General features: G+C 37.2%; 1 protein-coding gene across 15 annotated transcripts in view; it reads right to left on the bottom strand.

Annotated features, from left to right (window-relative positions):
* The window catches only part of MAGI2 (membrane associated guanylate kinase, WW and PDZ domain containing 2), a 758,260-nt gene that overhangs the window by 293,548 nt on the left and 438,584 nt on the right, over positions 1-26,128 (bottom strand). For all 15 annotated transcript variants that reach the window (XM_068669894.1, XM_068669893.1, XM_068669891.1 and 12 more), the window contains exon 3: positions 16,776-16,895. In XM_068669894.1, the coding sequence (XP_068525995.1) occupies positions 16,776-16,895 (120 nt within the window). The remainder of the gene's footprint in view (positions 1-16,775; positions 16,896-26,128) is intronic.

Raw genomic sequence — 26,128 nt, forward strand, 5'->3', positions numbered from 1 at the left:
TTGTGTCTGGAAAGAGATATGAAAGACAATAAGCAAATAATCTACATGAGTATAAACAGCAAAAGTAAGACTAGGAGTGTGGTCCTTCTGCTGGGCATGGGACTTGGTGATGAATAACATGAAAAAAGCTAAAATACTTGATGCTTTATTTTTTTTTATTTATTTTTTTTTTTCCCTCAGTCTTTACTGGTAATAACAACCCTCAGGAGTCCCTTGTCCAGGAGACCAGATGGAAAATCTGAAGCAAAGAGTTGCCCTTGGTAGAAGAGGACCACCAAAGAGAGAGTTTAAACAAACTGCACATATCCATGGGGCCTGATTGGTTGCACCCACAAGTGCTGACGGAGGTGGATGATGTAATTGTGAGGCCACTGTTGCTTATCTTTGAAAGGCTATAGTGATTGGGAGAGGTTTATGAAGACTGGAGAACAAATGTCACTCATTTTCAAGAAGGGCATATGGGGATCTACAGGACTGACAATCTCACCTCATTCTCTGGGAAGGTGATCAAGCAATGAGTCCTTGAAACTATTTCCAAAGTGGAAATCATGCTTGACAAACCTGATAGCCTTTCTACCTTCTAGTGAGGTTTCTAGCTTTGTGAATAGACAAGCTAATAAAGTATGGGTTAGATAAGTAAACAAGGAGTTGGATAGAAAAAATGGCTTTACAGCAAGACCAAGAGGGTTTTTATCAGTGGTACAAAGTGGAGTTGGAGGCCACCAGTGGTGTACCCCAGCGTAAACACTTGAGCTGATACTATTCATCAAACGTAGAATCTTAGAGTCATAGAATGGGATGGGTTCAAAGGTTTTTTAAAGACCATCTATTTTAAAGATCTCAGTACCATGGGCAGGGACATTTCTTACTAAATCTAGTTGCTCAAAGACCTGTCCAACCTGACTCTGAACACTTCCTGTGATGGGACATCCACATCTTCCCTTCAGGACAAGCTGATTCAGTGTCACTGCACTCAATGTAATAAATATCTTCTTTACATCCACTCTAAATCTACCCTCTTTCATTTAAAACCATTTTCTGCTGTCCTGTCACTACAGGCATTGGTAAAAGGTCTTTCTCCAATTTTCTTACAACCCCCATTTTATACTTTGAAAGGCCATGTTAATAATCTGGACAATAGGACAGAACAACCCCTCAGCAAGTTTGCAGATGAAAAACTAGGAGGAGTGCCTGATACACTAGATGGTTGTGCTGCCATTCAGGTGGACCCAGACCACCTGAAGATGTAGTCTGAGAAGAAGTTAAGGAACTTCAACCAGAGGAAATGCAAAATTTTGCTCCTGGAGAATAATAACCCCAGGAACCAGTATGTGCTAGGGCTAACTGGCTGGACAGCAGCCCTGCACAGAAGGATTTGGTGGACCACAAGCTGACTTAGTAAGGAATGCATCTTCATGGCAAAAATATCAGCAGTATCCTGGGCTGCATAAGGAAGAGCATTGCCAGCAGGTCAAGAAGGGTGATCCTTCCTCTGTGTTCAGCACTGGTGAGGCCACTTCAGAGTTCCCTAGTATAAAAGATACATGGTTGTAGTGGAGAAAGACCAACAAAGGGCCATGAAGGTGGTGAAGGGACAGGAACATATTTCTGCTGAGGAGAGGATGAGAGAGCTTGAACAGTTCAGCCTGCAGAAGAGAAAACTCGAGGGAATCAATATATATAATAAATACCTTATGGGACAGAGGAAGGCTTTTTTCAGTGATGCCCAGTGAAAGGACAAGAGTTAATGGACAAACAAACAAACAGAGAAACAAAACAAACAAACAAACAAAAAGATAAATTTCATCTGAACACAGTAAAAAAATGCTTTTAATATGAGGCTGGTCAAATACTGAAACAGGTTACTTAGATGTGTGGTCTCCACCTGTGTAGATATTCAAAACCCAGCTGGTCATGGTCCTGAATAATCTGCATTACCTGACTCTGCTTGAGTGGAGTAGTTGGACTAGATGACCTGAAGAAACTCCTTCCAACCTAAATGATTCTGTGATTCTGTGAGTCAGTGATCTGAGGATGATCGCTTCACAGTTTGTGCCAGACAGAACAAGAGTAGAAAGACTGGCTGTCAGTCAGATAACAGATAGCCACAGCAATGTCAAGGTGGATGTCACTGAATAATATTAGGTTTACTGATACAAGTAGACCTGAAATCTGACCCATACCTGTCAGGCTTCTTTTGCAATCCTAGGAAATTTTACAGCTGACTTCCTTTACATTTATGCTCATTAGGGCCACTGATGAAAATGTTAGCTTATCTCTGTATCCATACCCTGTAGGCTAAAATGTTACATCTCACTGTCCTCTGAAGAGGCATCAACCCTGGAATACATTCCCTGTTGTGCTAGAACTCTTATGGAATATTAAACATGTCTTTACCTGCAAGAGAGGATCACCTCATCACGTTTAGCATATGCCCTGTAATTTACAGAACCCGAAGTTAAGAACTGAAGTCCTCAGTATAGAGAATAAAGAAAACCAAACACCTCTAGGGGTTGATTAAAAGCAAGAAGTTATACAATTAATGTTATATAGTGTGAATAACCTCTCAGTCACACAATGTTTTTCCTGGTTAATTTCTGACTCATTCACACAATGAAAATGTACACTTTTAAAACATTCCGTGATAAATAGCTATTCAATGCTTATTTTTATCTGAATGCTGTGTCTTCATGCCACATATCATGCAAACTTTTGCAGTTAACAGAGCAGATGTGCTGTAGAAAGGTTTTTTATTCCCTATTCAAAGAATGCAAATAAAGTATCAAAAGTAGCTGGTTTGTTTTACCTTCTTTTTCCTTGATGACTTATGTGGAATGGGACCTATAAAATCTCTCTGAAATACTCTATCTCAAAAACCAATGTAATACTGAGCACCCTCAATATGAAGGGTTGCAAGAATGAGATAAAGCTCTGAAGGAAAGTAATTATTCTTTAAATTGAAGTTCAACTGTACAAAGACCACTGTAAAAATGTATCACTACACTTTGTCCAAACTCTTTTTACAAATAAAGATCTTACTGACAACCTGACAAGTTTTGGCAGCAATGAAAGCTGTGGAAACTGTAACTTGTAATTAAAACAACAAAAAATCCAGTTTTTATATATCATACTGTAAAACCAATATATTTCTGAGTGCAAAAGCTTGTTTCCTGAAAAATATTACTGTCTATGTAATGTCAGTTTCTTTCTGAATCTTGCCCATCTGATCAGAGTGCCACACTTGAATAAAATGATGTCTTGAGCTCATACTCGCTTTCACTGTTAGAAGACACTACATTAAAAACAGGCTTTGTACAAGCCCTGTGCCATTAAGGTAAATACTCCAAGCATTCACTCTAGAAACATAAGATGAGGAGCTGATGAAACATTCAAAAACCTGAACGATTTGCCTCAGACCTTGCCCTTTAATTTTATTATGCCTGGAGTGATTTCTCTTTTCCCCCATGTGATTTTCACAGGCAAAATCACTAGTGCCAAGAGTCAAAATCAGTTTAGGATGCAATAAATTACTCATAATTAACCAAACTAAAAAGCATATGGAATTTAAGCAGAGACTGCCTAACCCAGACGGCAGATACAAGCTCTACTCCAGCTGATTCAGCCTAATCATCAACTCAGAAGATAATATCAACTCCTCAGATCACAACCTCTAAAAAATCCCACTCCATGGTTCTCTAAGCTTGTATAAAAGAGTAAAGAAAGAGGGTTACTGAGGTTACTAGTCAGCTTTGCTTTCTCGTGACACAAAGCACCTCCTGTTGACTCTATTCCTATTAGAAGTTCATGCTCCCTTAAGAACAGTACCAGTAAGGAAAAGTCAACAACCTCATCCCTCCTATGGATAGCAAAACAATACCTTTGCTTTCTCTTAATCAACCAACTGTACTGTCCTTATCTCTAGGGTCTTGTGTTATCTAGAAAATCCTTCTTTGATATTGCTGGTAGTCCCTCAATATAGGGATTCACGAAGTAGCAAAGGATGGGCACTACTACTGCAAGGATATTAATCATAAAATCATAGAACAGTTTGGTTTGGAAGGGACTTTAAAGATCATCTAGTTCCAATCTTCTGTCATGTGCATGGACATATTCCACTAGTCCAGGTTGCTCAAAGCTCCATCCAACCTGGCCTTGAACACCTCTGGGTATGGGCTTCTCTGGGCAACCTCTTCCAGTGCCTCACCACCTCAAAATAAAGAATTTCTTCCTTATAACTAATATAAATCTACCCTCTTTCAGTATAACTCATTACTCCTTGTCCTATCACTGCATTCCATGACAAAGAGCTTTAATTTTCCCCAGCTTTCATGTGGGCCCTTCTGGAATGCTGCTATACAGTCTCCCTGAAGCCTTCTCTTCTCCAGGCTGAACAACCCCGACTCTCTCAAGCCATTCTTCATAAGAGAGGTGCTCCAGACCTTTGATCACCTTTTTTTTGCCCTCCTCTGGACTCATTCTGATCATCCATGTCCTTCTTGTGCTGGAGGACCCAGAGCTGAATGTAGTGCTCCAGATGGGGTCTCATGGTAGGAGAGCAGAGCTGAGGGGGACAATCACCTCCCTTGCCCTGCTTGTCCCACTGTTTTTCATGCAGCCCAGGACACGGTTGACTTTCTGGACTACAAGTACAAATTGCCAGCTCATATTGAACTTCTCATTAACCAACACCCCCAAGTCCTTCTCCTCAGGGTTGCTCAAAAATCCATTCTCTGCCTAGCCTGTATTTGTGCTTGGGATTGTCTCAGCCCAAATATTGCCAGGTGAGGTTATGAAGGGGATTTGTTAAACAGCGTTGTAAAGGGAATTCCTTCATTTCCATAATTTTGATTCGTTTCTTTTCTCTTTCCAGCTAAATTTCACCTCTGAATGTATAATCATGCTCATGTCTGCATACCATCTGTCCCCTTTCATATTTTTACTGTAGAATCAGTCAGAGTTTTAATTTGAATTTTCATTGATCAAGAGATTTTCATTCTGTCTCAGGCAGGATTGAAGTTTTCCAAACATAATAAAAATTTCACCAGTTTACAGGAGGTTTTATTTATTTATTTATATATTTTAGATGTGGAGTTTCTGTGCTAAACAGAGTAGTTTTCCAATATGGCTGGGAAAATATGCCAACAAAACGTGTGCTAAGGATTACCAACAGAACTAGTTGCAATCAAAATTTGTGGAGAGAAGTTAGACAGATTTTTTCTCAAAGCAGTCTTGGTTATCAAGGTATGATAAGCCAGCAGCTTTTGGTTAGGTCTAAATCATAAAAGCAAACTTCTGTCTGAGATATCCCAAGTGTCAGTTTGGTGAGGAAGATGTTCCTTGTCAGCTCCTTGGCACACTCCTTGTTCATCTGGAACAAGTGGATAATTTTTCTTTATTGATGTGATGGTGGTGCAGGATCTGCTTCAAAACCTGTGTCCTGTGCCATGGGGTTTCTGATAGGCCTTGCACATACTGGGCAAGGAAGGAGGAAGTACTTGCACCTTCTACCTTGCCTCTATATAAAAGTCTTTCATAGTCTTATCATAGAAAACCATTAATAGGATATTTGTGATAGTAAGCAGCCTACATAGCCTACTACAATATAAAATAGCCAACTAGCTTGCTTTAGAATAACTCTTTTGGGATTTTTAGAAACCAGACTGAATATAATTCTCTTTAACAAGAATGTGTTAAAAATGCTGACAACCATTGTTCCATACCAGAAGCTGTGTTTTAAAGATTTTTAGGTGGGAACTAACTGTCCTAGTAAATCTTTAAGTTGTAAAATCATTCAGTTTTCCATTTGTATACCAGTAACCTAATATAATATATTCACTGTTAATCTGGGCAAGAAGGCAACTGTGAGCTACACCATTTCCAGATCTTACCAGTGACGTGTTTTCCACTTCCTTAGAATGAAGGGACACTGCACTCACATACTAACACACAACACAAACTAAGAGACATTCAGCACCTTTTTTTTTTTTTTTTTTTTTCCATTCCTCCTCCCTTCCATATTAATTTTCTACACTGGCTTTGCCATCCCACCTGCATGACTCCTCACTCAAGTCATCACTTCCTTTTTCCTTGTTCTTGCTAGCACCAGCTAGCAAGGTAGCAAGGGTACAAAATCCCTTTGTACCTCCCCACTGCTCCTGATATGCCCTAAAGAAGAACTAATATCCACACTATGACATCACCGATCTTATGATTTCATACTTGTTTCACATACATCACATTGCTGGTCCATGGAGACCTGCCGCTTGACATTCTGTTACAGTTTTTTGTTTGTTTTTTTGTTTTTCCTTTTTGTGCATCCCCTACCAACTATTTTCATCTATTGTCCTTCATCTTACATTGCAAATGTAAATTCCTGAGGGAAAGGCTGTCCTTTTCCCTTTGCTTTTACAGCACCTAGCCAGTGGCTCCTGATTTATGCCTGGAGCTCCCTGACACCATGTAAATACACATAGCAACAAGAAATAAGGTCAGGTTGATTCTTTCATTTAAAGCTCCTATAAAATTTGTGTTTTTAGGGGAGCACATTCAACAACACAGAACACAGAAGAACTGTGTCATTAGGCTACAGTCACCCTCAATATTTGTGTAGAATCCTACATATATATTCATCCCTAGACAAAAAAAAAAAAAAAAAAAAAGGAATTTGATTCCCTTTCACCATTTTAAATGTTCATCAGGCCCATGCAACTCAGACAGACTTTTTATTACTGTAGATTTTCTCCTTGAGCCCCAAATTCCAAATGGAATATGTCGTGTAACTTGGGGGTGAACCAAGATCATAGCAAAATATTTGTCTTTGCATTCCTCTATCTTCAGCGGTCTTGAGAATGGTCTAAACTAGGTCAGACACCAACACGTTGAGGTCATGGCTAAGTCACACCCTATCTCTTCCTGATGATGACTAAGGGAGATTAGACTTATGGTTAAAAGAGTCTGGAGAGAGAAATTCTGAAAAGCCTGTCAGTTTGCAGACACTGAGGTACCTTTTCTCATGCACCATTTTCAATGTACATTGCTTTTTCCTTAGGCTATTCTAGGACTTTTCTGCATCAATAGAATCTTTTAAAGATTATTCTATATTCAGACTATCTTTTTCTATCTGCATGATGTGAAATAACTTTAGATGTCAACCATCAACTGGACTGCTATGTTTTATTCCCTACCAGCATATCTGTACTTGATTTTGACCCAATCTCCACTGCTTTTACTGGAAATACAAGGAGACAAGGGGAGTCTTCCAGTGGCCAAAATAAACAAATAAATAAATAAACATAAATAAAAACATGCAAAAGCCTCTTGATTATTTTATTTACATAAAGTAAAACAGAATAATTATATTTGAAAACAATGTAAACACAATATATGGATTTCCATATACAGGAAATGTTTTGTTTGTTTCTTTTTAATATATTTATTTTTATATTTCTGTTTTTAATCAGAAACTGCTTCACTTTGAAACACAAACACTGCTTTTAGTGCTTGCTTTTTGTTGGGCTTTTATCTTTTTTTTAATTAGCTCACTTGGGAAGTAATGTAACTATATTGCAGAAAAAGTTGTATCAGTTTGTACTTTGTGTAGCTGAATCCTTCTTTTCAATTAACCATACAAATTCTGGCCTTCCTCAGCCACTTATATCTTGATAAGAAACAGCCTATTCCTTTGTTTTGTCCTGGCAGGCAACAAGGTGCACACTTTTGTTCACCTGTGTGGAATCAACCATAGCAGCCATGAACATGGTTGCATGAAGTACTGCAAAGTCCTAGAATACCTTGCAGTTGAAATGGAGTAATAAAAAACAGATTTCAAAAACACACTACCCATCCCAGGGTCATAAACAGGATTTTTCTTGCTGCAAAGTAGTTTATCATTAAAGTACAGAAATACAGAAGATACAATACAATCCTTGCTAGCATACAAAGTCTTATGTTGGATTTATAAAATGTTGTATAAACAAGGGAGGAGTCTAACAGTCACTTTTGTTCCCAGGGAACTCCTTATCACATGTGTGTCAGGGAGGCAGAAACATGGACAGGCATCCAAGGAGAAATAGGGAAGAATTTCCTGAATACACGGGACAGAGTTAAGAATGCCAATAAATGGCTAGAGATAGAATTGATGAAGGACATCAAAGATAACAGGAAAGGGTTCTACAGGTACAGCAGCAGAGAAAGGGAGACTGGGAATAATGTAGGTGTCCTGACCAAGGTGGTAGGTGATCAAGTGAGGGAGAGCATGTGCTATATAGTCTAATAGCTCAGACTGTACAGTTTTTTTTTTTTTTTTTTTTGTTTTTTTTTGTTTTTTTTTTTTTTGATACAATCTTTATTTAAACTATAGCAGCACAACACATACCGCAAAGTTCAGTTGTTCAGTGTTCAGATACATTTAGAAAGGTATAGGAAATGCACACATTAACTGGCTGTGCCCTGTTTCATAAGGAAAAAAAAAAAGTTGAAACCTGATGTGTCACACAGACAGCATTAATAAATACTGTACCAAAGCAGACAATACTACAGAACAGCCTTTAATTAATCCCTCTAACTAATGCAAAAATATTTCTACTAGCTACTTTTAACTTTTCTAAGAGATGAAATTTGGATCTCCACCTCTGGAGGTTATTCTAACTTTTAAATCACATCATTATGAGAAAATTTGTTCCCAATATTAAATTGAAATGTTCATCCTGTCCAGATACATTACATTAGCGCTGGTTACTTATTTGACCAACTTTGAATTATCTTTATACATCCATGGGGCTAACACATTTTAAATTCTCTGTGCTTCTCAATCATTACCCAACAAAGCTCTATCTGATGAGTTCTCTAAATTTATTCCCTATAGTCTTCCTGGTAATTTGTATTACTTTTTCCTGGACACTTCAGTTTGTTAATACATTTCTGGTAGTGACTGCACAGAATTTAAAAAAATAGGGCATGTCTTGGGCTGAGCTAAGTTACGGTCTACCCAGCTCAGAAAAAAAGGATGAAGACTAAGGTCACTTATTGATTTCTCTGATGCTGAGATCCCCTTGGTGCTGATATAGTTTTGATATAAAATAAAGTACATTGCTAGTAGTTTCACTGGGCCTGCTTGTGTAGAAAGGCTTTTTGAAGCTCACTGACCCATACAAAAGCTGCTCTTTGGCATCTGATCCTGCCCTATATCATGGAAACACACATGAGCAAAGAAAAGTGTTGTGTGCCCAGGGAACATACAGCCAACTGATTTTCTTAGGACATTACCAACTGATGTGACATAAAGTGACCCTGAGCTGAAATAAGTTGCTCTTTGTGGTGGACGTAGAATCTTCACACAAAATAATTTAGGTGAATTGAACATCCACACACACTTCTGCTGAGCTATGCAGAATTATCCAGCAGAAATATGTGGTCTACCAAGCCATGTGTGACAGTGACTAGTCTCTAACCTTGTGCCTAATACAACTAATTGAAAGCAGCGATGAACACTGCCTCAGGTAGAGCACCAGCCTGCATCCTGGGATAGTCAGAAATGTTGCTCTGGCAATCTAAAGCCCTGAATCAGGCAGCAGAGCTGTCTGGAAAGCTACCCAGGGAATTCAGTCTGGTGACTGACTTCATCATAGCCCAGACATGTGCATCCCGATCACAACCTACTTAATATGAGCACAGACCAAGTCTGTCCATGGTCATCCTTGGTACAACCATCCAGTGGACAGGGCATGTGAGCAGAAAGATACTCTTCTAGTTTCATGCATAAGAATAGTCATGTCAAACTTCAATTTCCTAGATACCTGTGGGAGTATGTTTGACCTAAACTGACGCATATTGCCCAGGTGCCACTTTTTCATGTTAAATTATGATGAGCATCTAGATGTCATCTTTTCCTATTGTGTGTGTTCTTGTGTTGTAGTTCCAGACTGACCACATGCTTCTGGAAGAATATTTGCGTATTGATATAGCTTGCAGTCTTGACAATCTGTAATCCTACCCCAGATAGCAGCTCAGTTGCAGTGCACCAGTCTGCTATGGTGAGACGGTGACTTGCTGTGAGACAGAGATGGGGGTAGGAACCCTCTAACTGTAAGCCTTGCTGAAGAAGAACCCAAGTGTCAGGAGTGAGAATACCATGTCAGGACCACTGCCCTCACCTGACAGCCAGGGCAGCAGGAGGCAAGCAGTATTGCTTGCTAAACAGTTAGCATTTTAATGCCACTGGTGTTCCTGTCTGTGGATGTTAGCTAAGACAGAAGCCTTATTTCCTAAAATAGAAGTGACCACACACTGGGAATATCAAGTATTAAAATAATGAGCATTTATTCAGCTTCCAATTTCAAACAGAATAGAAGTATGCATGCTGTCACACTAATCCTACATTTCAGAAAGTTTAAAAAGGCACTGCAGAAGGTATGCAAGTTGACCTTTATATTGTAATAGAATAATATTTAAAATGTCTTTTTTTTTTTTTTTAAATAAAAAATATATACTTGTTCCAATTCTATTTCTTTGCTACTTCATTTGGGAAAATGGCAAAATACTTACATGAAACTTTTTTGTGTGTGTTTTTCTTGTGTTTTGTTTGTTTTATTAAAAGAAGTAAATCTGATGCCTTAAAATACATTAACAAAATTAGAAAAGATTCTTTATAAATGCTGATATACTCACTGGCATTACATTTTCAGGCTTCTGAAATTTTATATTTTTGAGGGCTATGCTTCCAGCTATTTTTTAAATTAAAATAGAGTCAATAGTGTTTTGCATTATATATTTAATGATAAGAATGAGATTCAGTTCCCTCTGCTGCTTCAAGTGTAAGGGGGAAAAACAACAAGGTGCATAAAATCTTACTTACATAAAACTGGTACAAGAATTCTATCAGATCATGAAGCTACAAACTATATTTAAGATTTTTAAAACTAGAAGGGGTTAGATTTAGATTAGATATAAAGAAGAAATTATTCACTGTGAGGGTGGTGAGGCACTGGAGCAGGTTGTCCATAGCAGCTGTGGATGCCTCATCCCTAGAAGTGTTCAAGGCCAGGCTGGATGGGGCTTTGAGCAACCTGGTCTCATGGGAGGTAACCCTGCCCATGGTGTGTGTGTGTATGTGGAACTGGGTGATCTTTAATGTCCCTTTCAATGAAACCACTCTATGATTCTATGATTTTATGATTCTATGATTTTTTTTTTTTCTCTCTCTCATTTAACCTGAATGGTGATATAAACAGATTTACAGGTTCTCTGAATATGATAGTGAGAAAAGGGCATCATATGGATAACAGATCTACCACTCTGAGAGGCTCTTGCAGCAGGAATGTGATCTTTACTCTAAAGTATCTCATTGTATTCCTCTATGCCCTTGAAAATATTTTCTGCTGGTAAATACATGTCTTTGGAAAAACTGCTTCTATTTTTGTCTTTACACATCTTTACCCTCAATCTTTGTTTACCATTTTATATCAGAACATCTCATTAACCAAGATATTAAGGTCTTAGGAGGGTAGTAATTTATTATCCTAATTTTCATTAATTTCCTTTGTATCCCTTTGCTGTAAAGTGCTCAGGATGTGCTGCTCATGAGGTGCATGCTGGGGGGGGGGAGGGATTTTGAATTTTCTATAATTTCTTCCATGGAAGATGGAATTAAAACAACTGGAATCAAATACAAATGGTAAAGCAATTGTCACCACAATTCAGTAATTAATAACTCTATGTCCGTGTGAAGCAGTCCTTAAGTCATACTTTAAATTTGCAGATCATAAATTAGATGTTTATTGACAAGCATTTATTGAACAGAAGGTTTAAAACCTGACTTTGTCTCTGCTCAGGCTAAATTTGGCTTGGAAGATGTCGGTGAATGAAAGCCTCTCCAGCATTTCATGTCTCCTTTTTTAGGAGGACTCTGCACCTGTCAGGTGAAGGAATCAGGGCACCTTGGTGTGTCACTTAAGTGCCAGTTTGTGGGAAGACAGACACTGGAAAGACCCACAGTCAATTTCCATTACAGCACAATAATGGTGACACAATTAAAAATAGGAAGCTGACCCTCTGAAAGTGTTTCTAAAACAAATGAAAGTTTTTAAACCTCAAATAAACAAGAAATACAGAATATTACTTTTTTACCAACAAGATGTATTCATCCTTTGTTGATTTGTTTCTTTAAGAACTTATTAAAAACAGATAGCCGTGATAATAAGAAAAATGCAGCTAACGTTTTGCAGCCTTCTGCCAAATAATACTCCATTAGTCAAAAAATATGGAAAATTCTGTCTTCATGTGAACCAGTTGGAATATTACCATAGACTACAATGGGTCCAAGGGAAGTCCATGACCATGTAAGTAGTGTAATAGCTTCAACAAGCTTTGAATTTTAACCAGTGAAAGAATTTGAGATAATTCCAAAAAAAAAAAAAAAAAACCAAAGTAATGATTAAAAGTGAATTTGGGGTGGAATTAATGGTACAATAGCTAAAATGATTGCTTTTCATTGGGTAAAATTAAGGACTATTCTTATATTAGGAGTAAATATTATGACTTTGCTAAAACAACTGTTATGGAGGTTTTCTGAAGTAAATAACAATTCATTAGAGAGAACTTCTTGGTACATTATTCATTGATGTACTGGTTAAATTCATTTATTTTCATATTTTTTTCCACATCTTTAGCAGATATGAACAAAATTTTCTAGGTATGCATTTCTTATAGGGTTCCACATGACTAAAATCTCTTTTACATTTGTGTTTTTGCAATGTATATATGTCCTTACAGGTTATCACCAAACAAATTTCTTTTTTCTCAAAGTGTATATACACTAAAAAATTATTGTTATTTCTGGAACCGCTACTCTATATGTTCCTTTTAAAAGGCGATTCTACCCCTAGTATGCATAGCTCTTCAACTCTTACATTATAAATACTTTGTAATGATGTTTCATAATAATCTTCAATCATTTGCCTTAGCATGTCTAGGTTTCAGAGTAATATTGTATCTGTTACATTTCTGTTTATGAACACTGCCATTCTTACGCAGTATACATTTCAAGAACATTTTCTGTCTACTGATATGCTGCACTGACTAAGAAATTTTGCTGATCCAATAAGGAAATGGGAACAGCCTATGAAGTCAGTGATCCATGAAGTAAATAAGCCTCTACACAAGTTTTGACATATCAGAGAGATGACATTATACTGAGCCAACCTTTCTACTGGAGAAGTGGTAAAAGACAATGGTAAAACACAAATATACACACTACAAATAATTTACTTTGTATTTCTTCAGGCAAACATTCCCTGCTCCCAACAGCAAGGTATTGGTGAAATTCATTGAAATTTAAACACAAAATTAGAACTTAATGACAATCTCACTAAAGTTAATGTGACTTAGACTGCTAATTTGACTGAGAATGTAAGAGAACCTTGTATAATTCATTTTTTATCTCATTCTGCATTGAATAATATCACTCAGATTACCATGGAGCTTTACCACAGGCAAGCTGCAAAACATGCAACAACTGTCTATTACTTTAAGTATGCTTGAAAGAATTCATGTCTATAAAGATGGCTGGAAAGCAGTTGCTCAAAAAGCCATAAATACATGTAGAAAAGACAGAAATAGTCATGGGATTGTCCCTACTAAAATTAAATGAAAATATTTACAAGATGGGTAAAATTGAATTTTGTTTAGTCTTTATCATGAACTTATTGCTGCTTTTCTACAACACTTTGGAATCCTGCAGTCATTTACATTTCTCATAAAAGTGACAAAGAAAGGCATATTCAAAGTCTATGTAGTAAAGAGGATATAGAGCATCCTACTTTTTAAATCTGAAACTTTTATAAATTAAAATCTATTTAAAAACAAACAAACAAGTAAATAAGTAAACAGAAGATTTTTTTTTTTTAAGTGTTTGAGAAGTCAGAAGTACAGAAATATTCTTCTCTGAGAATATAAACTGTTTTTGCCTTTGAATTATACCAGGTTCAGGTTGCAATTGCAACTGTTATTAGCATGCACTAGAAAAAAAAAAAAAAAAAAAAAAAAAAAAAAGTTTGATTGGTAACTGGTCTTTTCATTTGTATGAGAAAACATCCTGCCTCCTAAAAATACTAAATACCATAGGTCACCATACAAAAAGTCAGTGTCACGTAAACCACTTGGTTTTCTCCTCTAGGTTACATGGTTATTTCTGATTCTCTTTAGAATTCATACAGTTGAAGGTAAATGAACTGAATCATCTGTAGTAGTTGCTAACTGGTGAAAAACTACACACAGTCTGATTTATTTATTTCATCTCAATTTAATGAGAAATCACAGAATCACAGAATCACAGAATTGTCTAGGTTGGAAGAGACCTCAAGATCATCGAGTCCAACCTCTGACCTAACACTAACAAGTCCTCCACTAAACCATATCACAAAGCTCTACATATAAATGTCTTTTAAAGACCTCCAGGGATGGTGACTCCACCACTTCCCTGGACATTCCAATGCCTCACAACCCTCTCGGTAAAGAAGTTCTTCCTAATATCCAACCTAAAACACCCCTGGTGCAACTTTAGCCCATTCCCCCTTGTCCTGTCACCAGGCATGTGAGAGAATAGACCAACCCCCACCTCACTACAGCCTCCTTTAATGTACTTATAAAGAGCGATAAGGTCGCCCCTGAGCCTCCGAGAAGAAACTAAGCACCAAGAACAGGCACATTCACATAAGTTGCTAATCTATGGAAGGACTCAAAAATCATCTTCTTTTGGTGGGGGGAATTTTCTTTGCTCTGGTTGGTATGACTGCCAACAATAAACTTAATCACTGAAGACAATGCAAACTTGTGACTGAACGAACAGCAAAATACTTCCCTGAGGAATGTACTACAGTCATGAGGAATTAATCAGGCAAATGGGGGGATGTAACTTAATAAGGTCCTGGCCAGACGTCTCTATGGGAAAAGGAGAAATTGCATCTGTGAACTATGAATATTTTCTAAGAAGTTATATATATATATATATATATTACTGTAATACATAGTTAATATAATACCTATTATTTGGCATAGTGCACATATTCTGACTTTGACACATAGGAATCAAAGAAAGAATTTATGCAGAAATTGGTCAGTTGAGCTTATTTTGGTTTTCCTTTAGTTTCTGACTCCCTGACTTCAGTGAACTTGTCACCAGTGATCAGAGAATGATATGATAGACATTGTATAGCCATGACTTTGGCCCTGTCTTCAGCTAGGTCCCCAGCCAGCCTAAGGAAGTATACAGACTTCCTCAACCAATATTTCACCTTGCTGTCCACTCAGCTCTGATAGCTGGTATTAAAAGACACCTCTCAGCATCCCTCAAGGGACAGAAGAGCACTGTGAATTAATTTAACCTAGCAGTTCAATCTCTACAGACTTGCTACAAACTAATGAAATTACGTGGTCAAGCAAAGACAGACTACGCTTAAGTTAGCTTCAACAAAAAGGTTCTTCCAGAAAGGTTCGTTACTTAATGCATGTCAGGAAAACATAAAATTGTGGTGGTGTACTTCTATTAATATTTATAACTTCTACCATTTGGTGTCAGTCAAGTGCGAAAAAAGTAGGAAAGGAAAATATATTTTCCTTTGTTTGACCTTCATTAATGAAAATATTTGTTACAATTTCTGTATTGATATAACTCTTTATGAAAATTTATTTACTTTCCACTGGGTACTTTGTGCTGATTAGGTGAGAAAGGATTATCTTCTTTTCTGCTATTTATAACACAGCTAATGATTTTCTTTGGGGTGAATAGCTTATTTATCTTCAGATGCTTTCTTTGACAGGGACAAAGTCAGGACAAAACGTCTTCATTGTTTTTCTGCTGCAAGGTAAAAATATGTGTCTGCTTCCTGTAAGTGGTTCTACTCACATAGGTATTCTCATATGTATAGGTCATCTTTTTTTATAAAAAGGGTGTTCACTCCCATTTTGCTTTCAAAATTGGAGAGTATAGTAAAAGGATACATCCACTATTCAGTTACCTTAAATACTAATATATTTCTAAGAAGCATGAGGTTTAAATACTGTAACAGTTCTGTTTTTTAAAAAATGCCATGCCATGGTAGTTTCACTTTCAGAACAGCTATGTATTGTGAAAGATTTGAATCAGATGAAACAGTTCTTCTGGGAATCTTTCCCTGCACAAAGTTTCTTGTTCTTTGCTCCACGTGCAGATATTTTTTGTGGAGTCATTAGGACAGCTCTGTCATATTACAAAATTATCAAAATTATCTTTCCAATAACTATACAAAGCTCATAAGAGAGGACAGCAAATTGTTACTTAAATAGTGCTGTTTCAACCTCTGATATACATTGGTATTTGCAAGATAAAACATGCAAAGAATTGTCAGCTTTACAGCTGATTTGTTTAAGAATTTGTTTTTCCTAGGTTAGAAATGGAGTTGATAACTTAAAATTTGTGGAAATTTCCTTGGGTATTTGCCATAAAGAAATAGTATTTCTTTCCTATAACTGTAATCAATGTATTATCTTGTTTCTCTTAACTTGTATAATATAATAAAATTATAATGCACCCATCTAAATTTAAATTTCACATATGAAAATATTTTCATAATTGCCATATGGCTTTTCACAAATTTCTGGTTTCAGTAGAAATGACACATTTATGATGGGATGTTCCAATGCAATTCCATCAAATTAGAAAAAAAAAAAAACAAAAAAAAAACAAACAAACAAAAAAAACACATAATGGAAAGATGAGAGATTTAGCAGTAGAAGTTTCTTACCTTCATATGTTCCGCTTTCTAAGAGAGCACCACTTTTCTCCAATTCCATAAAATCTTCAACAGTGATGAAAATATAGTCCACACCAGGGACTTCCCCCTCCTTATGTGGCCTTGTGGTGCCTATTAGTAATAAGAAAGGTACACTGTCAAATACATGACCTGAATGTAGATTAATCTTTTTGAAAGTTTTGGACAATTTATAAAGAAAACTCTATAAACAACACAAAATGTAACACATCCTCTTCTTCAGAATGTCTTTCAAAACCATAGAGTTACATCCGTTGAAGCCTACAGAAGTATATGAGATGTATGCGAAAGGCTGAGCAAAACACTCTTTGAACCCAGATCATTTATTCTTACTAATGAAAATGTATCATATTGCTATTCCTTTTGCATTGCTACAAAGACTAGGAATTCAAAGGTAACAGGATTTTTAATGTGCATATTCTGTAGTTTCAAAGTGTTGTCTACAAATAATCCATTTCATGCTCTTCTAAACATTTATTTAGTACACAAAGTAATATATCTGTAAGTAAATGTATAAGGGTCATGTTCATATTGTTGGTTTTGGTTCCTTAAGTGGACTTGATAAATGGATAGGCTTAAGAGACTGATTGATTCAGATCACCAGCTAACTGTGCTGTCAACTTACAGAGGTACTTAAATTTAGTTATTGCCTCTATTGTCATCTCTGGATGACAGAGTTCTATAAATGCCGACAGAAAATATTTCATACATGGTGAGAAGTGACTCAGCCTTAGCTAGGAGAAGTTGGGATGTTAGCAAGAAAGAATATGAATTTCATCTGATTTCCTAACTGCCCATTTATTTATGTATTTATTTTGTGACTAGGCTATCCTTATTTTGACTGAAACCAATAATACAACTCAAAACTCCATTTGGAGATGGGAGACTTTGAGGTCCTCCTCAGCTTCAGAGTGTTTGAAACATATTAATCAATTCTTTCCTATACTATAGTGATTGCATCACACTTGTAGGGTTTGTTTTCAGGATTGTTGCCACTGGGAAGCAGACAGGAACTAAGTCTTCCATTTCCTGGACAGAAGTATAACATCACAATGTTTTGCAAAAGACAGTGTCTCTTCCTTAGTTATTAATTCACTTAATATTAAAAACTGTATTCTGACTCTCATATTATGCATTAGTGACTCAGGTGTCTGTTCCGGTCAGAATCTATTTCACAGAATCACAGAATTTCTAGGTTGGAAGAGACCTCAAGATCATCAAGTCCAACCTCTGACCTAACACTAACAGTCCCCACTAAACCATATCCCTAAGCTCTACATCTAAACGTCTTTTAAAGACTTCCAGGGATGGTGACTCCACCACTTCCCTGGGCAGCCTGTTCCAATGTCTAACAACCCTTTCGGTAAAGAAGTTCTTCCTAACATCTAACCTAAAACTCCCCTGGCACAACTTAAGCCCATTCCCCCTCGTCCTGTCACCAGGCACGTGGGAGAACAGACCAATCCCCACCTTGCTACAGTCTCCTTTAAGGTATCTGTAGAGAGCAATAAGGTCACCCCTTTTCTCCAGGCTGAACAAGCCCAGCTCCTTCAGCCGCTCCTCGTAGGATTTGTTCTCCAGGCCCCTCACCAGCTTCGTCACCCTTCTCTGGACTCGCTCAAGCACCTCGACATCCTTCTTGTATTTCATCTACTTTTTGATGCATATTATTCAGGCACATGAATTTAAACCCAAAGAGCCATTTTTTGTGAGATTATTTGTAAGAGTAAGAAAGTGTAGTTGTCTGCAGTTGTTTCATGCACATGAACTATTGAAGTCAACAGAGATCTTATCAATGGTAGAAGCAAGAGAGCTATTCAGCTGCCTATCTGCTAGGAGCTCAATTTATTTGTTTATACATAGGTCTCTTTTTGTGCCTGAGATATCTCAAATGTCTACACTAAGGCTGTAGAAACACAAAGATATATATGACACCCACATCCTTCTGGAACGGAAACCGGGAACCAAGAACTCTAGGGCACTTCACTTAATACTCGGATCCTGTGTTTAAGCAACTGAATTAATCCCCAAGATGTAGGTCTCAATCTCATACTGAATTCCACTCTTCATCTAGATCTAATGGAGATTTCTGTGCGATGAACAGCACATTAAAAGTGCCATTTTTTCTCACTGACAGTGACAGGACTCCTGTGCTCCTGGTGATTAATGCTGGCCGGTGCTTGGCTTTGGTGAAGCACTGCAGTGTTGTCCAAACTCCTTGTTGTCAGTGGAGACATAAAGACATAATGGTGCTTTAGTTGTGTTATCTGAACTGCTCATTGTAGGCACTGCTCCTCAAAAGCAGCCAGAATGTCTATGTCAAAGACCCGAGAAGAAAATATTTTAGTTGTCAACATCAGGAATATGTTTTGATAAATCTGTAAGACATTTTCCCTCATTCCTTCATTAGTCTGATTTCAATTTCCTTTTCATTATAACATTTGAAGTAAAAATCTTATTTGTCAGTTTATCTCTGGGAAATTCATATCTGTAGAAATGGGTTAGATAGGATAATTACTATAGAATTTCTGGAAGGGTATGATTACAGCACTGAAACACTTACAGTGTCCATACATATACTGAATTTACTCCATATGGAATATCTAACCACTGGGGATGCAGCAGCATCCTCAAAGATCTCCAGCCTCTTCTGATAACGTTGCAGAAGCACAGGGATCCTGGCAAGCCCCTGAGCTCCCAGGAGCTCTAATAACAGCCCAGGCATCAGATGTTTGATCTGCATTCTGTCTCCCGAGAAATATTTCACTCCCAATGTCTATTGACAGGAAAGACAACTTTGTCATAAAACACAAGAGATATGCAAACTTTAGCAAATGAAGGCTGTTTTGTTCCTAGATGTGGCACTGGGAAGAAGCTGGCATATTAGACAAATACCTCTCACTGTTTCTTCAATAGTTTTAATGGCCAATTTAGGATTACCAATAGTTTAACAATTATTGAGGAATCAGACAAAATTACAAATTACACAAAATATGGAATTGTCACAGAATCACAGAATGTTAGGGATTTGAAGGGACCCTGAAAGATTATCTAGTGCAATCCCTCTGCCAGAGCAGGAACACCTAAATCAGATCATAGAGGAACACGTCCAGGTGGGTTTTGAATGTCTCCAGAGGAGACTCCACAACCCCCTGGGCAGCCTGTTCCAGTTCTCCATCACCCTCACTGTGAAAAAGTTTTGTCTCATATTTAAGTCTCATTTTGACCATATGTACCCCTTGCCCCTTGTCCTGTCATTAGATGTAACCGATAAGAGCCTAGCTCCGTCCCCCTGATACTCACTCTTTACATATTTATAAACATTAATAATGTCACCCCTCAGTCTCCTTTTCTCCCCGCTAATGAGACCCAGCTCCCTCAGCCTTTCCTCATAAGGGAGATGCTCCACTCCATTAATAATCTTCGTGGCTCTGTGCTGAACTCTCTCAAGCAGTTCCCTGTCTTTCTCAAACTGAGGAGCCCAGAACTGGACACAATATTCCACGTGTCATGGTTTTGGCTGAGACAGAGTTAATTTTCTTTGTAGAGGCTCACAGACAAGGCTGTGTTTTGGATTTTTGATGAAAATAGTGTTGATAACACACCAGCATTTTTAGTTGCTGCAGAACAGTGCTTACACAGAGACAAGGACTTCTCTGCTTTTCATGCTGCTCTGCCAGTGAGGAGGCTGGGGGTACACAAGGAGCTGGGAGGGGACACAGCAGGGCAGGTGACCCAGACCAACCAAAGAGAGATTCCATACCATGTGGTGTCATGATCAGCAATAAAAGCTGGGAAAAAAGAAGGAGGAAGGGGGAGATGTTCAGGGTGATGGCATTTGTCTTCCCAAGAAACCATTACACATGGTAAACCCTGCTTTCCTGGAAGTGGCTGAATGCCTGTTTGCCAATGGGAAGGAATGAATCAATTCCTTGTTTTCTTTGCTTGTACTTGTCTTTTGCCTTACCTAGTGAACTGTCTTTGTCCCAACCCACGAGCTCTTGCTGTTTTACTTTTTCAGTTCTCTCCCCTGTCCCACCTGGGGAGAGTGAGCAAGCTGCTGTATGGTGCTGAGCTGCCTGCTGGGGCTAAACCACAACAGGAGGTAATTCCTGTTCTGAGTGGAAAGTTGGACCAGATGACCTACTGAGCTCCCTGTCAATGCAAATTCTCAGTGATTCTATGATAGGATGTATTAATACACAGCATTTTATTTATTTATTTATTTATTTATTTATATATACCTATATATTCAACAACCTTATTCCATAAGGATGACTGCAGTCTCATAGCAGGTCCAGCAACAGATGCAGTTATCCCTGCATTTCCCTATTTTGGTCTCTACCTTTGGCCAACTCGCGTAGACTTAACTTTCTTATTGTAACCAATATGTCTAAGTTATTCCAGCACAGTGTAATGGAGTAGTTTTTAGATTCTGAAACTCTCTCTTCAATTGAGATCTAGAGAGTGGACCTTTCTGCCCTCACGTGACTTGTCATAGTCTTTCAGATATGGTACATGTATGAGAATGTTTGCATGTGCCCTGCATTATGAATTGAGTATTCTGTCTAAGCTGCTATCTTTCAGCTGAAATGCATATTCCAATTACAGGCTAATTCTGTATCCTTAACACACAGCTTAACTCTACTCTGTTCTCCATTCCAATTATACACCACTGATCCCCACGTTAGGGACACCTAACATATAAGACACCTATTTAGAGCATCTGATGCAATCATTATCTAGTTCTATAACACTGAGATTTCAAGAAGTTCCTATTCTATTTCAAGATGAAACTAATAGATTTTGTTGTAAAACAAAAACAAACAAACAAAAAAAAGAACTAATGAACTTCATTTTAGTATCATTAGTGTGCGATACACAGCAGCTTGTTAATTCAGTCTCCATAAATCTCAGTTTCCCACTGATTTTCATAGAAGACTAAATAATTAATGGTGATTCTGATGTTTTCCTTTCTACATTTCACTTGTGCCCCATAGTTTCACTAGGAATCCCAGCGCAGAAATGAGGATCCTTCCTCATTGGAAATGGGCAAATTACACAATGGATATTTGCAAGGAAAAGAAGGTTTTCTAGAAAAATTCTTGCCATTTCTATATGTACCTTCTATATCTATTCTACAATGCCAGGAGACAATATTCTCACTCAGATGGTAACATGAAATGTTCCACCCTCTTTTCTTATAATCCTTAGGGTGTCTGCTATAGGAGAGCTCTGTATGGTGTTGTAAACTGAGTCATATCCTACAAGATATCAATCACCTCCGAAAAACAGAGGCAAGAGCAAACCATGTTCACTAGCTGCGCATGTTCAGGGTGACTCTTACCCCAGGTAGAGCACTTCCCATTCCTGACAGAACTTTATTGCCCTTGATAAAATCTTACTGAATTCCATTTTCCTCCTGTAGCAGTTCTCATTCCCTCAGCCTGGAGGACCTGAGATCTTGCAAACAGTTAAAGCTCCCTGGCTAATGGAGTAATCAATAGTTATCACTTCTTTTACTCCTTTACCCTGGAGGAACTGAGTTGCTGCTATTAATACTTCTGCCTTCTTTACACCTTTCTGTAAACCCCATAGGTTTTACAACGCACAAGTTAACAGATTTAGAGGCAGTTACTGGAGAATCTTAAATATCCATCAAGATCCAAACATTGAAGTCATATAAGAATCTTGTAGATCACAGGCAATTTATATTTTTCCTTTCTTTTAAACTAGAGTCTCTGTTCTTAATAGATTTTGCCATTAACTACAGTCACATGGACAAATAAGCAGGCCTAAAAACTACAGTAATTCAAGAATTAAAACAAGACAAATTCCAAACCTTATATTTTTACAGAATCACAGCAGCTCTTACTATACAGAATCAAGGCTTAACATGACACAGTTCCTACTGCTTATAATGTTTAGGTTTTTATTAATGTAAAATGAACATGGGAACCCAGTTACCACTTTGTTACTATGGTAACATAGGAAAAAAATAATCTTTGAATTCCAAAATGAAAGAACATGATAGTTTTAGATCTTTAAGGATCAAAACCAGCAAGGCATATTTGCACTGTGCATATTTATGACAAATGCAATCTGTCATTGCTGTTGAACAGAAGACGCACAAAGAATAACTTGCAAGTAACCATGACTGGTATGAGTTGCCTGATGGTGTGGAGGTACCTTAGAAATTGCAGGAGCTTGTTCTATACTACCTGTAATGATTCTGACTATCCTTGACTTGTTCTTGTCCTTGACAAGCTTTTATGAGCTTGTCTGTCTGCAAGCCTGAAAAGACTATTCTGACACTGACTCCTCCTACAACTGTTCAAACATAAATTCCACTTAAGACTGGTGGTGAGAGAAGACTGGGTCAGATCAGGATGAACAGTCCAAGAGAGACCTTGGCTATAAAAATGCTCAATTAAAAGCAGCTTTAAACTTCTTATTTTAATTTTTAATCTGTTTATCTCTAACCAGTCCAGGATAGCTTATAATTTCATTAATTTAGTCATAAAAAAAAAAGTTCTGAAATTTCTAATTTTTAAAAACTTTCACAGCTTGACAGACAAAATTTATGCAATGGCAAAGAGATCTGCCTATGCTCGGAAGACTTAAACTGAATTATAAAACACGATCTAAAGCAAATCACATCAGCTGGCACAGCAAGGTACAGAAAATCCAAAAGCCTAAAGTTTTGCAGGCAAAGTTATATGTAGAGTTACGGATATCAGTTTGTTCTTCTGTGATACAAGACAAGTATTGTGAATGATCACACTTCAGTGCAGGCATTCTGAGCTCAGTGTTATATGTTATCGGTGTTATATGATGGTGCTGTCTTTCTAGAGAGGAATAAGGTGTCAGTTACATGAATAACATTTGGAAGTACATTTCTATGTGTAACTTTATATTGGAAGTACATTTATACATGAGTATACCCTCAGCTGAATGTTAGGCAGCTGAGGGTATAAATTTAGACAGATAAGAAACCTTTATAATGAATAAGAAAGGGAGTGTGTTAATTTAATAACAATTGAAATCTTGCTTATACGAGCTTGGGGAACAATAAATTGGGGAACATTTAACATGGAATTTTAATGTTGATTGCTAATGCAGGTTGGAAAAACGGTCAATTCATGTAGTGTTCAATCCAAATTTCCATTATTAGTAAAAGTATTTTAGAATTACTAACTCTGGAAGGACTCCAGTGTTAGAAAGCTCCACACCAGACTCCACAGACAGGAAAACAACTAAGAAATATGCCTCTTTTCTTTATTTTTAATCTCAGTATCCAAGTGTATGCTTACAAGTGTATGATATTTCTTAGATCTTATGTAAGAACAAGATGTTCAGATCGACTTCCCCAAATATTTCTGCTCTTTAAAATCATTGAGTCTTCACAGTCTCTGTCTAACCCTGATACTTTCAAAAGCAGGAAAGGTTCTCTCTCAGTGATGCTTTTATCATTAAGTCCATGTACTTTTGTGTATTAAGAAAAGAACCAAATTTATTTATGTTTCAGTATAGGAGTACAGATTAGATTAAAAATTAAATGTACTAGTTAAAATCACCAGAACTATGACAGTAAAGATGAGAAGGTATCTCTGTCCTCAGTACCAGAGACATATTATCAAGATGTATCCTTCATCCTTCCACAGTAAATAATCCATATCTTATACTCATTGACACCATTACAAGGACGATATCACACTAATGTTCATTTATAGTCTATATCATGGGCAAGAGAGCAGAAATAAAGGTAGTTCCTTTAGTTCCTACCAGTTCCTTTTGGTTGTTCCAGAGATAAAAGTAGGTCCTTTACCTACTCACAAATCTTATGAGGTTTTCAATGCTGTGGGCTTCTAGGTACATTATAAATATTTATACTAACCCTTTTTCATTGCAAGTTGAGGGCAAATATAAATAAGGGCACTTCTATCCAGACACCTTCACTGTTATTTTGCTGTATTTGCATTAGGAGTTACAGATTAGTTCCTATTGAAAGGGGTAAGTAAAAAAGCAGAGGTATGTCTTTGCCACAAGGCTTTACAGTGTAAATGAGGTACAGAGTAATAAACTAGCCCGTTTTGCATGACCAACTCCTAAATTCATTTTCCAAATGTATAGTGAAAAATAAAACGCTATTGTGTGTATTTGCTACAAATATAACAAAATATAAAGACAAGAAGATCTTTAATATATCAAGCCCTTTCTAAGACATTCTACTTAAAATTTGTTCTGTAAAACAGATTCTGTTCTGTTGTGTGTACAACAGCTTGTTGTTTCCAGAGAAATCACTATGCCAGGCTGTCATACATTACAATAGCTGGAGGGATCCCTCCTGCAGAAACAGACTGCTAATCTTTAATAAACTTCAGCTGAGCCCTTGATATGACCTTGTATACACTTTGCCTTAGAAAATTTCAACAATGTTTAATTAGCATCTTTGTTCATTTGCCAAAATACTCAGGGACACTATTATTGTGAGGAACTGAAATGTATGGGAAATTATACCTATCTTGTCAAATTACTAACTGAATTAAGCAAAGAAAACACCACATTTGTCTTGATCTACGGAATTCCCAGCTGAAGAGCACAGCAAACATCATTTTCAAGTAAAGTGATTTTAGAGGTACTAGAAGGCAGAAAGTGTTTCCAAGTGTTTATGATACGTCTCCTAACAACATAAAACACAATGCCGTAAACCCCTTCTTGATACAGGTCATAAAGAGAAAAGGTTTTCATCTTTCTAAGTGTGGCATACCAGCAATTTCTAATGCATCTCTAGAAAAATAATTGCAGAAACTGAATTCCACATTCCTGAAAATATTTTTGAGGGGTAATGGTTTCAAATTGCATTAATAAAGAGGATATTGACACCTTATATTGTGAATAATATCTTCAGGTTTATCAATTCAAATGCATTAGTGAAGGGGCTAAATGTTCTACAATGAAGCAAGACCAGGCATTTAGCTCTTGCTGAGTTGTGAGTCTGCAGCATTATACCTGTACATGGAGAGAAAAATCAGCCAGTTAGGAAGAATTTTTTTTTTTTTTTTTTTTTTTTACTATCATCTCAAGGGTTTTTTGACCCAAGCTAAAGGAGAAGGGGAAAAAGCACTTATGGACAGAATACTTTCATGAATAGATGTTTGATTCATGTGATTTAAAAAGGAGGTTTTCCTTTCCATGTGGATCATCAATACACAATGATAGTAACAATGATAATAGTGGAAATAATATAAGAAATAGATGTCTCAGTACCTTGTCTACTGAAGTTAGTTGGAGAACTTCTGGTGCATGGGCAATGGATTTGGATC

The sequence above is a fragment of the Anas acuta genome, chromosome 1, assembly GCF_963932015.1.
Source record: "Anas acuta chromosome 1, bAnaAcu1.1, whole genome shotgun sequence".
Lineage (NCBI taxonomy): Eukaryota > Metazoa > Chordata > Aves > Anseriformes > Anatidae > Anas > Anas acuta.